This window comes from Cannabis sativa, chromosome 2, assembly GCF_029168945.1.
Source record: "Cannabis sativa cultivar Pink pepper isolate KNU-18-1 chromosome 2, ASM2916894v1, whole genome shotgun sequence".
Classification (NCBI taxonomy): Eukaryota; Viridiplantae; Streptophyta; class Magnoliopsida; order Rosales; family Cannabaceae; genus Cannabis; species Cannabis sativa.
Window position 1 is genome coordinate 52,653,998 of NC_083602.1, and position 15,143 is coordinate 52,669,140.

Here is a 15,143-nt window from a genome sequence, read left to right on the forward strand (position 1 = left end):
ACTAAGGTACTTCGAACAGTCATTACATACAAATTTATATATATTTTTATGTATAAAATTTGTTTTGTAGCTATATATCTCTACGCTGTCAAATGTTATGGCGGTATTGTCTAAGTGCTTTTGGTGGTATTCCTATGTACAAAAGTCATATATAAAGTTTCAGTGATATATTCATTTTCGTTAGTTTCAAATCTTAGGTGGCGTTTGTTCATCATTATAATGAGAATGACATGTATGCACTAAAAAATTGTTATTTTTAGTACATATAAATTTTTTGTAATTAAATGTGATTTTTAGTTACAACAAAACGTTATTTGTGACTAAAATATAGTATCTAGTTATAAGTTGTCACTAATTTAATTTTTGTTACAACAAATATTGTGATTAACAACATATTACAAATTGTAATTTGTTGTGACTAATACTTTTAGCCACGGACCTTTTAGTCACATCACAATAATGATAATTTATAATTAGGTACAAATTTTTTATCTTTGATCACAAATTTTATTGTGACTAAAAATAAGATTTTTTGTAAGAATGGTTTACTTTTGGAATAATAATGAGAATAATTAGTGTATTAGCAAAACATATTCACTTTAAATTCTTTTTGGAAAGAAAAATGGTATAAAAAGGGAGCATAATGTCATTTTGTTTGGTGATTATATAAATGTAGAGTTGTAATGATGTTTATAATATAGATGTATTACAATATTTTTAAAACCATATCAAACAAAGACATTACAATTGTTAAGAAATTGCATAATCTCATTAAAGTTGAGTTATAATTAAATATTCTGCAGCCTACCATATCATATTAGTTAAAGAATTTATTTTTTTTTCACATTTTTGTTATAAGTGTGTGAGTGTATAATTATTGGGTGGTTAGAATATTCTTCTAGGGATTTGTGATGAACAACTATAATAATGTTATTGGCTCCTTACCCTCTTTCACTGAGTTGTATATTTTTCTTTGAAGGCAAAGAAACTTTTATTAGCCAACAAATTTAGCTACCAAATAAGGTAGCAGATCAGTTGGGACATCCCCAAAACTAAAATTACGATCAGGATGTAAGATGGAAGCTCTTGCAAGATTATGAGCTACCATATTAGATGACCGCTTAACAAAATAAATTGAGATATTTTTCAACTCTTGAAGTAAACACTTACAGTCTGAAATAACAATACCAAATAACAAATGAGTTGTATATTAATTTTCCTATAAATAAAGTATTTCTGACTCATAGTTGAAATGAGTTGACAATTATTAAAACCTACAAGTCATAATTTTTAATTTGGTATCAGAGCTTTAAAGCTACTGCCAATGGCGATTTAAGCAAATTTTGATGATCACAAAAACAATGCTCTTGCTGTAAGCACAAACTGTAAAGACTCAGTTTGACTGAATTAAAAGAAGAAAAATATATATATAATAAATAAATAATAATAATATAATATATGCATATATATATATATACATAAAAAAAAATCAAATTAGACATTTCTCCCATTTCTTTTCTCTCTCTCTCTCTCTCTCTCTCTCTCTCTCTCTCTCTCTCTCTCTCTCTCTCTCTCTCTCTCTCTCTCTCTCTCTCTCTCCAAACCATAACAAAACAAAACCCACAAAACCCCATCACCAGCGTGACTCCGGCGACCCATCTCTAGCCACCGTCCAACCCCATGCGCCAGACTAATCAAAACCCCAGGTGCCGGCGACCTCAACCCCCAAGCGGCACCACTCCTTTCGCCACCATTAGCCCAAGATCGCCAAAGTTTGGAGGCTCAAACTTTGAACGGATTTTTCGAGCACCTCCGGTGTCCGTTTGATGAGTCGTCTTCACCACTAGACTTAGCTCCTCGAGGAGAACAACTTACACCAAACCATTTTGCCCAACTCACTACTTTTTCTGGTGAAACTTTGTAGCTTCGCCCCTTTCTGGTAACTTTCTAACGATATCGTGTACCGTTTTATCAAATAGTTATCTACTCGTCGAGGTGGTCGTTTTGATATAAACTACCCCTATTTTAGGCAACGTTTCCGGTACACCAATTTTTACTGCCACCGATAAATAATGTGCACTGCTTAGGTGATGTTTTGGAACTCCAAATTTTAAGTATATGCATATTATATGTCGTTAGACTCGATTTTGAATGTAGAATGCAATGATGATAATTATTTGGCCATTTGATGGTATAGGTGAGAGTAATATCTAAGATTGGACCAAACAATTGGAGCTCGGGACTTGAGAGCTTAAGATCATCTTTTGGACAAAGTTTAACGACTTAGGAGAGGTAGGGACTCAACTTGATTATTGGACTTGATTTTTATGTGTTGTATATATTAGACATATTCTAAATTTTTATGATTTGTAAATTGTTTGAAAAATTAAAAACTTAATCTGCATATTTTTCTGGACTGTTTTGGAGCATTGAGTGCAAAATATATTTTTGTACAAATATTTATGCAGGTTATGATTTTTGAGTTTATTCAAAATACAGCTGTCATGCTACCGAATTTTTTAGAATATGAAAAGGAATTTTTTCTTTTGTTATTCTTATTATTTTCTATTGTGGTAATTTTAACACGCAAGTATACGTATTGTAAACAAGTAATAGACTCACAAAGAGTAAGGTCGATCCCACAAGCATAGTAGTTAAGTCCTTTAAAATTAAATCTTTACTTCTATTTGGTTATGTCAAAATTAAGAGAAAATTAAATTTAGAAACACTAATAAAAAATAGTGAAATAAAGAAGCAAATAAATCAAAAAAGAAATTAACGATGATTAAAGTTAGGGCTTCGATTTCAATTGTATCTATTGATTATGACCTAATATGATTATCTTCCTATTACCAATTTCTATGCAATGGCAGGTTTACTAAGGTAATTTATAATCTTCTCAAATATATAAATCTCAATCACATGTAAATTTTCTACTCTCGTGATAAATTAAATATGTAACAGACATTAAACACATAAACACTATAAGCTATCTAGACCATATTTGTCAGTACAATAGATTTAGACTGACATAATAATCAGTGATAGAACTTCCTTACACCTTGGATAAGTGTTATGTCCTTTCCAGGATATTGGCAAAGTATGCTAGGATCGGATGTATGGAGTATACATCAGACTGAACCGATATTGAGCTTGGATAAGATATCATAAGCTTACTGTTATATCTATCTAAGTCAATATCCGTTAGTTGATCTTAGATCAATAGATCTTAATCCTAATATAATTAGGTTCTGCTCAACTGTATTATTTATGTTCTTAGAGTTTTTTTTATTAAAGTTAGAACGGCTGAATACTTACATCTTCAGAACATGAAAGTGTAATTTAGTGGCAGCGTTAATTATAGATATGGAATCTATAGCTTCTATGAATATTTAGAAGTGAAATGATGATTTCTTTTGAGCTTGACTTAATAGAGATAAATGATTGAGGTCTCATTTTGGTTATTATATTAGTTCACTAAAATATCATTTATAGTAGCTATGTGTTTTAATGATAAAATACATTGAAGGGTAGAATTGTCCCTATTTGATGTAGATCATCTACAGAGTATCTTTGACTATTTGGATTAGAACGATGTATAATTCCTAGCGTATTTATATCTTGGCACATATAGAGTGTTCTATATAATTAAGAGTAACATTTCGAATCTATAGTGGCACAAGGAGGAATTAATCAGTTAGAGAATTTACTTGGTAAATTCTAGTTTTACTTATTGGAAGCTTGATTATATATAGGCCCATGGTCCCCAAACTAGTTGAGATAATACTGCTTGCAAACTCAAATAATTAATTTTAATTAATCAATTATAATTCTAAAATTGAACTATGTCTTATTTATAAATTTTCACTAAGCAAAGGCTTAATTATGAAGAAAAGATTTTGGAGTTTATATGTTAATTAAGAGACTTTGTAAGGTCCAATTAATAAATAGTATAAATGGCAATTCATTTGATAACTAATTATAATTATTAAATAAATAGTTTTGACATTTTATAGGATTGAAATTAGAAAATATGGCATTATTGAAAGAAAGATAAATGGTTGAAGTACATTGGCAAAATTGTAACTAGTGAGACCCATTAAGTGACCGACCACAAAGCAAATTTTTGCCCATTATTTTATCTTTTTTAATCCTTATAATTAAATCCTAAACCCTAGTTGAAATACTATAAAAAGAACATGATGCTCTCATTCTCATCCAACCAACCTCAACCATACTAAACCTAGTTTTCTAACTCTGTCAGACAACTAGTAGATTAGAGACTCCTTCATAGTAATTTCGAATTCCTCTTGCTGTTCTTCCATCAAATTCAAGCCATTAGTGATAGAGTACCATGCTCACATATAACAAGCCAAGTACTCAATCATAGTGCGGAAGACGGTGGTTAACCAAACTGAAGGAGAGAAGGAGATCCAAGCTCGTTATTACTCTGAGACAGAAAGAAACAAATGTTAAAGATCTTAGCGAAAGGAGACATTCATATTCCGCTGCCATCAATGTAAGATTTTCTAAACTTTATATGTGTTTATTTCATCGTATTAGAGAATTCATATTTAGGGTGTTAATCAAACATACATGTTAGTAAATCTAGATTCTGGTAAAATAAGATCCAACAACTTTATCCAAAAATAAGGTTTAAACAAATCTTCTCCTAAAGATATATGCTTACATCCTCACGAAATGAGACTTGGAAAAGTCTTCTCTACCCATGCTTGTTCAAAGTTTCTCTTCAACCTATTTGAATAGTGACATCATAACAAGAATTCAAAACCTCAATGAACACTCTAGGTTCTTACAAATGAAACACTCTTCTCACAAAGATAGATATAAAGATATGAGACTAGAAGATATAAGAAATATTGGACTACTCTCTAGATCCTATATATGGAACATAAAAATCCGAGAGACAAACACAAATACGTTTTCAAAGCTCTCTAAAACTTTCCTAAGAAAATCTCTAATTTGTACCATCAAATTCAAATTCTGTTGCAGTAGATTATGAAACTTTCCAAAAAAGACAAAGATCATGATTTGCTCTTTAATACCTACCAAAAATAAAAATGATTTAATTTGCTATATACATAATAAAATCAAAATTTACATTTAAAGAAACAAAAACAAATCAAGTTTTTCAAAAATAGTTAAATTTCTATTTCTTCTCGGTAAGATAAGTTTCTTAAACAAAAAGAACAAATTAAAGTCACAAAATTAACAAAAATAAATAATATTTAATTCATAATATTATTTTGATAACTAAATTGCCTAACAATATTAATATCAATCTAAGAAACACTGTATATATTTATAGATAATAAGAAAAGGCCTCAAATGATCATAAATACTTAGAAAGTAGCACTCACATGCATCAAGTATATATAACAAACACCATACAAATTACAAATTATATATGTGTGTGGGGGAGCTCAAAATGAATTAAGACGTAGTTATGGAGGAGAGTGCTTGAACAAAAAGGCTAAAGAGCTGATCAGGCTTGGAAAAAAAAGGGGAGTGATCGCTTTCAATAGTGAAGACTTGGGTGGGTGGCCACATCGATATCATAAGTTCTTGCATCAATGTGCTGCACAGTTCGTCCTTGAGTGTCTTTATGTACACTCTCGCCACGCTCTCCGCTCCTTCACCACCTTTCCCAAAGTTAAGATCTAGGAGACTCCAAACAGGGCTAGGTCTCAACAGCATCGACGCCATTGTCGAGTCCTGATCATCATCATCATCCATATCATCATCATATTAATTAATTAACTTAATTAATGATCGATGGATTAGTTATTAATAATATTATTACCTCAATAGGGCTCAAATTGTACAAAACTTGGTTTTGAAGTTCAGGCTTAACCATGATGCCGGTTGGAACGGGAAGACCTTTCGTTCCCATTATAAACTCGTACGAGGAATTTACTCCCGGAAGGGCACGCACCAACTTACAAAATTAAATATTAATAAAAATGTACTTTTAATTACAATTAACAAATACAATCATGATCATTATATATATACATTGTTGTTATTATGTCGAAGCCAGTTCTCAAAAAATTGCTACCATTTTAACAATATATACATTTTACGTGGTATTAAGTTCATTTCATAAAAATACTTTTTGACTGTGTTTTGTTAATAAATTTTCAAAAAAAAAAAAAAACTTATCTTACCAAAATGGCTTCTTTTTTTTTTTTTTTGTTAAAGCCAAAATGTCAATTTTTTTTTAGAACAATTTATATAAATAAATAGTGAATATTGAAATGAGAAATTAATGTTACCTGAGTTGGGTTGAGATCGGACATAGATTTGCGCTTGCGCTGAAGTAGTTGAGTCTCCTTAGTAATTGTTGGGAATAAGATATCTTCCATTGCTCCCTTATCACCAATGCACTTGTCTCCCACATCCATCTTAAAACCAAAACACACACAAATAATAATAAGCTTAATCAATTACAAATATACACAGCCACATTATTAATTGCAAACTGTTAGGAATGCAGCTTCGATTTGTTGCCTCATGCAACCTGAGTTCTTGGACAGAACTCTAACTCAGTAGCCAATCAACCAGAAAACAGGGTAACCAAAACAATAACTTGTAAAAGTGTATTGAATCTTATTGAATGAATCAAATTGCATATATACAAGTGTCTTGATAAGAGTAGGCTAACTCCTATATACACGGCAGTTAGTTAGTTACAACAGTTAGAAAGTTAACTAACTCCTATGACACCTAGACAGTTAAGAATTAACTGTCAACCGCCAACAGTAAATGGCAACTATCTCACAGATTTCCACCTTAGTTGTCATTTAAAGTTGGCCTCACGGTAGTGATTAAGCTGGCTCAGAAATTACAAGTTGATCTCGAAATTTGTTGAACTTTGCTGTAGTCACTACCTTTGTAAGTATGTCTGATGGATTATCCTCAGATGCTATCTTCTCGAGCCTTACTCTGCCTTCTGCAAGTATATCTCTAATGAAGTGTAGCTGAACATCAATGTGCTTGGTCCTCTCGTGATACATCTGGTTCTTACTTAAGTGTAAAGCACTTTGACTGTCACACGAGACTGTGATACATCTTTGATCAATATTCATCTCCCTGCTCAAGCCTTTAAGCCAAATTGCTTCTTTTATAGCTTCTGTACAAGCAATATATTCTGCTTCAGTAGTTGACAATGCAACTATAGATTGGTTGGCTTTCCAGCTTATAGCACACTGGTTTAGGGTAAAAATGTAACCAGTTTGTGACCTTCGAGTGTCTGTATCTCCTGCATAATCAGAGTCGACAAAACCTTGCACTTCTTGCTTGAGTGACACTGACTTGTACTTGAGTCCCATGCTTGAAGTTCCCCTGAGATATCTCATAACCCATTTAACTGCATTCCAGTGCTCAAGACCTGGATTTCCCATGAACCTACTGATCACACTTAAGCTGTGACAAAGGTCAGGCCTAGTACATACCATAATGTACATTTGACTTCCCACTAGATTAGTGTATGGAATTGATTCCATCTGTTTCTGCTCCTCATCTGTGGTAGGTGATTGAGTTTGTGAAAGTTTGAAGTGTTGTGCCAAGGGTGCACCGACAGGTTTAGCATCAGAAAACACAAATCGGTGCAACACTTTTGAGATATAGTCACTTTGAGATAGAATTAGACTCTTATTATTTCTATCTCTTAGTATTTCAATCCCAAGAATTTTCTTGGCAGGGCCAAGATCTTTCATATCAAACTCAGAACTCAGCAATCCTTTTACTTTCTTAATCTCTTCACTGCTCTTGCTTGCTATTAGCATGTCGTCCACAACAGCAAGAGAAACACCACAGATCTAACACCTGCACTCTTGACATATACACAGCAATCATAGACACTTTTCTTAAAGCCAGATTTGGTGATATATTCATCAAATCTTTTATACCATTGTCTAGGAGACTGCTTGAGACCATAGAGTGATTTCTTGAGTAGACAGACATAGTCTTCCTTCCCTTTTACTTCATAACCCTCAGGCTGCTTCATGTGAATTTCCTCATCTAATTCTCCAGGCAAAAAGGCTATTTTTACATCCATTTGCTCCAATTCTAAGTCATCTATAGCTGTCAAAGCTAATAACATTCGAATTGATGTGTGCTTTATCACTGGTGAGAATATCTCAGTATAATCTATACCCTCTCTTTGTGCAAATCCTCTTGCTACCAGTCTAGCCTTAAATCTGGCTGAGTCACACCCTGGAATCATGTCTTTATGCCTGTAAACCCATTTGCAGCTGATAATTCTCCCATCTTTTGGTCTTCTTACCAAAATCCATGTCCTGTTCTTTACTAATGAATCCATTTCATTATCCATTGCAGTACCCCATTTCCTGCTATTTGCACAACTCATGGCTTCCTTGTAAGATCTTGGTTCATTTTCACTCATCTCTGCAACATTTAAGGCAAAATGAACAATGCTTGCATAACCAAATCTGGTAGGAGCCTTTGAAGTTCTTTTGGCTCTATCCCTAGCCAACTGGTAATGCTACAGCCCTGTGTCAGCATCTGTTTCGATTTCTTCAACCTGTTCATCCAATTATGTACCCGATTCATCATCATCTTCTATCTCAGACTGATGATCTTGTTGTTGAGAACTTGAACCAAGTTCCACCTCAAATCTGGATCTCTCTGAACAATTCTCATTCCTAGATTTTGTTGCAGATTTCAGTGTATCCTTGTAAACAGAACTTTCATCAAACACAACATCCCTACTGACAAAATGTCTCTAATGATTACCTGGTTCAATGCTCCACATCTTATATCCCTTAACACCCTCTGGAGAGCCCAAGAAAACACACTTTCTGGCTCTTTGTTCCAACTTGTCAAGTCTGATGTGAGCATATGCTATGCATCCAAAGGTTTTCAAGTGATTGTAGTTAGCAGTATGCCCTGTCCACACCTCAAATGGTGTCTTGAAATCTATTGCAGATGATGGACACCTATTGATCAAATGGCAAGCTGTCATGACTGCCTCTGCCCAGAAATCCTTTGGTAAACCAGATTGAATTAGCAAACATCTAACCCTCTCTAGAATGGTCCTGTTCATCCTCTCAGCAAGACCATTCTGTTGAGGGTTTCTAGGAACAGTTTTATGCCTTGCTATTCCATTCTTTCTGCAAAAATTAGTGAAACCATCTGCACAAAACTCTAAGCCATTGTCAGTTCTTAATTTCTTAATTTTTCTTCCAGTTTGTGTTTCAAGTAAAGTTCTCCAATCTTTAAAGGTATTGAAAGCATCATTCTTATTTTTCAGTATATGAACCCAAACATACCTAGAATGATCATCAATAAAGGTCAAGAAATATCTAGCTCCTCCCCTAGACATTGTTCTTGAGGGTCCCCACAAATCTGAATGGATGTAAGCTAGAGTAGATTTTGTGTTATGTAAACCAATTCCAAACTTAATCTTAGTAGATTTACCATAGACACATTGCTCACAAAAATCTAAGTCTTTGATTACATTCTTTCCAAGTAAACCTCTATTGCTTAGAACTTCTAACCCCTTTTTACTTACATGACCAAGTCTTTTATGCCAAAGTGTAAAGGAATTTTGCATTTCTCTAGAATCAACAGAAATCAGATTTGAGGAAGAATTACCTTTTAAGATGTAGACACCATGATGATCTTTTCATGATGATCTTTTCATCTCTTTTGACATTAAGAACACCATTTTCCACCTTGATTGAGCATCCATCTTTGTCTAGCATAGCCACTGAAATGAGATTCTTCTTTATTTCTGGTACATGTCTGACTTGTAACAACTCATTTTCGATTCCACCTGAAGACTGAACCTTTACAGATCCAATTCCAACTATAGCACAGGATCTGTTATCTCCCAATCTCACTGTTCCTCCATCGATCTTTCTGTAGTTAAAGAATTGGTTTCTATTTGGACAAACATGAAATGAACAACCAGAATCAATGATCCAATCCACTCCAGAATCTTCATTTGTGACAACCAATACCCCTGCGCTTTCGTATCCATCACTGTCATCCCAAACACCAACTACATCAGCACTTCCATGTTTCGGGTGATGGTTGTTTCTTTGATTCATATTCAGGTTCTTGAGTGCAGGACAATCTTTCTTAAAATGAGTAGTCTTGTGACGAATGTAGCATTTCTTTTTGTACTTTCCTTTCTGTTTCCCTTTCTTTTGGTTTTGATTGTACTGGTTTTCCCTTTGATCAATTCTTCCTCGAACAATCAACAATACTTCTCCAGGTTGTTCTTCTCTTAACTCAGATTTTCTTTTTAATTCTTTTGACATAAGAGCGCTTTGAACCTATTCCAAAGTCAAAGAATCCCTCCCATACATCATAGTATCTATGAAGTGTTCATAGCTTTCCATGGGAAGTGAGTTAAGAACAATGATTGCTTGATCTTCATCCTCTATACTGGTATCAATATTTTCCAAATCAAGAATGATTTTATTGAAATCATCGAGGTGATCTTCAATTCCCTTTCCAGGTTGCATCTTAAAAGAATACAACTTTTGTTTCAAGAACAATCGATTTGCGAGGGATTTGGTCATGTACAGACCTTCGAGTTTTGTCCAAAGACCAGCAGCTGTAGTTTCCTTTGAAACTTCCCTTAAGACTTTGTCACCAAGACTCAAGATTATTGCACTGTGTGCTTTCTCCATGATCTCGATCTTTTCTTTCTCAGTCTTGTCTCTGATCTTCTCAACTCCAAGAAGAGCATCTTGAATTCCCTATTGTACCAGTAATGCTCTCATCTTCACCCTCCAAAATCCGAAGTCGTTCTTCCCTGTGAATTTCTCCAAATCAAACTTGGCACTTCCCATAATTTCCCTGGATGTTCTTCACGCCTTGTCACGCTTGGCCTTCCTTGAATCAAGCCTAAGAACCCGTCCAGCTCTAATACCAAACTGTTAGGAATGCAGCTTCGATTTGTTGCCTCATGCAACCTGAGTTCTTGGACAGAACTCTAACTCAGTAACCAATCAACCAAGAAACAGAGTAACCAAACAATAACTTGTAAAAGTGTATTGAATCTTATTGAATGAATCAAGTTTGTATTTACATATATATACAAGTGTCTTGATAAGAATAGGCTAACTAAAACTAGGATTAACTAATGCCTTATATACACGATAGTAGTTAGTTACAACAATTAGAAAGCTAACTAACTCTTATGACACCTAGACAGTTAAGAATTAACTGTCAACCGCCAACAATAAATGGCAACTATCTCACACAAACAAATTTAGAGATAATGGTCTCTCTTGCTCTCTCCTAAAAAAACAAAACTATAGTAAAATGGTTGTATATGTTTCTTTATTTATTAGTACGTAATATCTTTTTTCTTATATTGTGAGGCTAACATATTTGATGTATACCGATGTATATATGTGTTATATACTTAATTAGTACATCAAAATTTTCATGATATTATAACTACCATACAGAAGTTTGAAAATGACCATTACCATAGCTCGAAAATTTGAAATTCATTTACAACATTATCCTGATAACTATTCTTTTTGGGATGATTTGGGACCATTTAGATCGGGGCAAAAATGATAATAATAATGGGGTCCATTGTGGAGAATCTAGCCAAATTTTGTTTCTCTCTGTGTGTAATGGTTTTGTAGTGTGGGACGAGAGGAATAGGACAAAGCAAAAGGAATAGAGAACAAAATATGTCGAGTTTATAAATTTGTATATATATAAATATATATATATATTATTTGTTTATTTTATTGAATAAAGAAAAAAAAAAATCTTTTGAGTTTGTGATATAGTGTCCTTGCCATCAGATTATCCGATGGAGACATGAGGGAGATTTTTTCATCCTTACGTTCTTTTGTTATCTTTGAATATATGTATTTACTGTTTTTGAGTCTTTTTCTATATATTTATGCTATTTTTATTTTTGTTTTTCTGTAATTATAAATAAGGTCATACAAATTTTTATAAAGCATATTGATTTTTTATCTTATTTTACAATCATATATTAAAGTATATATTTATATTTTTTTTATTTTGTTAATAATTTCTCTTTTAAAAATCTTTATAATAACTTAATATTTTTTTTTTATGCCTTCTACGATTATTTTGGTGCCTTTTATGACTTTTGTATCTTTTACGGCCTTTGTATTATGGCTTGCTCTAAATTGTTTAGGATAATTTAGTGGTACAGTCCATAGAAAAGAGAAGTGATTAATTTTGTGCTCATGGCTTCTACATAAATGATTAAATTGTGTTTAGCTGTGTGGGGCGTTTGGTATGAGTTGTTCAAAATAATATGATTATAGGGAATATTATGAAGGAGAATATGATTATAGAAAAATATATAAACTGTGTTTGGCTGTGTAGGGTAATATGTAATCATATTCTCGTTAATTGAATTATACTGTTTGGTTGAGTACAGGAATCTTATATATTATTTTAAAAATTAAAATTAAAATATTTTTTTATTGCATCTATATAATGTTAATTATACATAAAAATAAAATAATTATTTATTATATTAATTAGAAAATATTAAATTTTATTGTATTTTTTATTAATTAAAATGAATATTTCTATATATCACTATGTTATTTATTTTTGTTCGCTATGTGATTTATGTACACTATTCTCATAAAATTTATGTATAATGCATATATATATTATTGCTAATAACATAAAAATAAATCAGTTATAGAAAAACCTATCTTACAGACTAAATATATATATTATAATATTTTGTTTATAATAAATTATAATATTAATGGTATTTAAATTTATTTATTAATTTAAAAATATTATTCAAATTAATATAATGGTATTTAATTCAAAGATTGTCTCTTCTGATACCTGTTATTTATTTTTTCAGATAGTATTTAAGTATTACAAGTCGAAACTTTGGCTCTTTTGCTATCAGCAAAGGAAGAATATTTTTTAAAGAGCTGGGAGTGTTGTTTGAGGATGTTATAATTTTAATGTTTAAATTTTCAAGGGCAGTTTTGTCCCATGTGGCTCTCGATATGATTTCTGCAGCTCATAATTTAGCAAAACATATCCGTCGGTTAGACGATTGATTATATATTTGGTACTTTAATAAGATTAAGAGTTTGCATATGCAAAATGTTTAACTTTCGGGACAACTTAAGATGACACTCTCAAATATGGGTACTGTAGTTATACATCTCTTTTGTATTTTTGATATCTATGTATTTTTGTAATTTTTTATATGATGATGCATATGATAGTTATTTAAAATGTTCTATAATTTTTTTTAGAAATTTAAAATAATTTAAAATACAAAAGGTAGGTTTAGTTCACACATATAAAATAAAAAAATCTATTTTCGAAATGTTAAATTATTTTGAATTTTTTGAAAAATTATATGATTTCTTATATAAATGTGATTTATACTATCATAAATAAAAGTGATAAGATTAAAACAATTTGGATATGAAAACACCAACAAATATTTTGAGTATTGCTTTATTATAACTAGAAATAACTGCACACAATCTAAAAATAAATGAGTTCTTACGTTATGTTGAGAGGCATTTATCCTAAAATTGAAGGGAAGGTTGACCATCATTGCTGCAACATAAATGACCATATTGATTTTGTTTGGAAACTGATGTAAGGCTTCCGTTACGTTACGACCCCCTATGCTGTGACCCACCAGAATTATCTGCTTCCCCACAAACAAAATGTATGCACCAAGTTAGCTCTGTTATAACGAAATGGGTAGTAAGTAAGTCTTAATTATTATATGTAAATATAATTATGACCTTTTCATTGGGTGGAAGGTTGGATATGAAAGTGGTAAGAGGCTCATTGTAATCTTGGAAAGTGAATATGGTATTGTAATCAGTGGGATCGATGCCAGAGCATTTGAGGTCGATGCAGGTGACCTTGTATCCACAACTTTGTAGAAGAACACGTATTTTGTACCAACACCAACTTCCATGCCCAGCCCCATGGACTAGCACAAAGTGCACCTCACCATTATTATTTGACCCACTTTCTTCACTTCTCCCCATTTCAACTACTTTCTTCTTCTTCATTAATTCTTAGATTATATGTTTATTATTGACTTATTAGCTAGCTATATATGTATAGCTTTAACTAGTTGCATTACCTTATCTTCATACATTTTCTAGTGGTCTATAACTATGTATGCATATCCAACTAAGTGGTCGCTGATGATCATCATGGTTTCAATTTGGCACATTAAAGCTTCCAAATGTGGCCGAGCCTTTGGAGGCCCCCCACTGCCACCTAACTCTGTTATTTTGTGGGTTTTAATTATTATAATTAAAAAAACGTGTGAGAGCATCTAATATTTTTGTCAAAAGATCCATCTTGAAAATAAATAAAAGAAAACAAGACCTGTACAAACAACATTGTAAATTTTATGCAATTTGCTTTTTAAATGATTTAATTAATCACAATAAAATAATATTTATTTAATTATTAAAATATTATTAAGTTTTTAATAGCTACTAAATGTAATATAAAGTCTACAAATCATTCACACATAAATAACACATAATAATATGAAACATCTATAAGATCGATATTTTTCATTCTTGGGACTGAAATTTTAGTGGGTGTCAAAAAAACCTAATAATTAGAAATTTAGAATTTACAATAGGGAGCTCTACTTCATGCAATCTCTATATTTATATATAAAGAATAATATAAAATAAATTTTTTTATTGGTGTTTAAGAAATATGAATGATTATTTTAATTTATTCTATAATTTATAGTTTTAAGAATCTTAATGTAATCTATTATTTCTCTTGAGTGATGACAGAATTAACTTAATTAATTAACAATATAGCTCTATTTAATGTTAATCAATTAAGCAATAATACAACAATATGATTCTCTTTAAATGAAACTTATAGAATTAATGGAATATCTTAATCTCACATTTTTTCTATGTCATGCAGCTCTAAGTCTAATTTTAAATTATCTCTCTCAAGTGTAAAATCTAAAATCTATATACTAATTAATAGGAATCAAACATTAAAAAGATGATAATTAACACAAAATTGTATCAACAAATAGCAAGAATAGATATGGAAATAATCTCAAAACTTTAATTCATAATCTAAAATAGTTCCATCAA

The 15,143-nt window shown here is 31.7% G+C and overlaps 1 protein-coding gene across 1 annotated transcript; it reads right to left on the reverse strand.

Moving 5' to 3' along the window:
• Positions 1-5,363: 5,363 nt before the first annotated feature.
• Positions 5,364-14,230, reverse strand: LOC115718806 (methylesterase 18-like). The gene is made up of 5 exons (XM_030647627.2): positions 13,797-14,230; positions 13,550-13,696; positions 6,297-6,425; positions 5,825-5,959; positions 5,364-5,736 (listed from the first exon to the last, which is right to left on the reverse strand). The coding sequence occupies exons 1-5, from the start codon at positions 14,070-14,072 to the stop codon at positions 5,455-5,457; spliced, it is 969 nt and encodes a 322-aa protein (XP_030503487.2). The 5' UTR covers positions 14,073-14,230; the 3' UTR covers positions 5,364-5,454.
• Positions 14,231-15,143: the final 913 nt, after the last annotated feature.

Excerpts from the sequence above, each read along its gene's own strand:
- LOC115718806 (XM_030647627.2), bottom strand. The coding sequence starts at position 14,072 with ATGAAGAAGAAGAAAGTAGTTGAAATGGGGAGAAGTGAAGAAAGTGGG. Across the intron at positions 13,697-13,796 it reads ACCTTCCACCCAATGAAAAG|ATAATTCTGGTGGGTCACAG; the intron begins GTCATAATTATA and ends GTGGGGAAGCAG. Across the intron at positions 5,737-5,824 it reads ACAATTTGAGCCCTATTGAG|GACTCGACAATGGCGTCGAT; the intron begins GTAATAATATTA and ends GATGATGATCAG.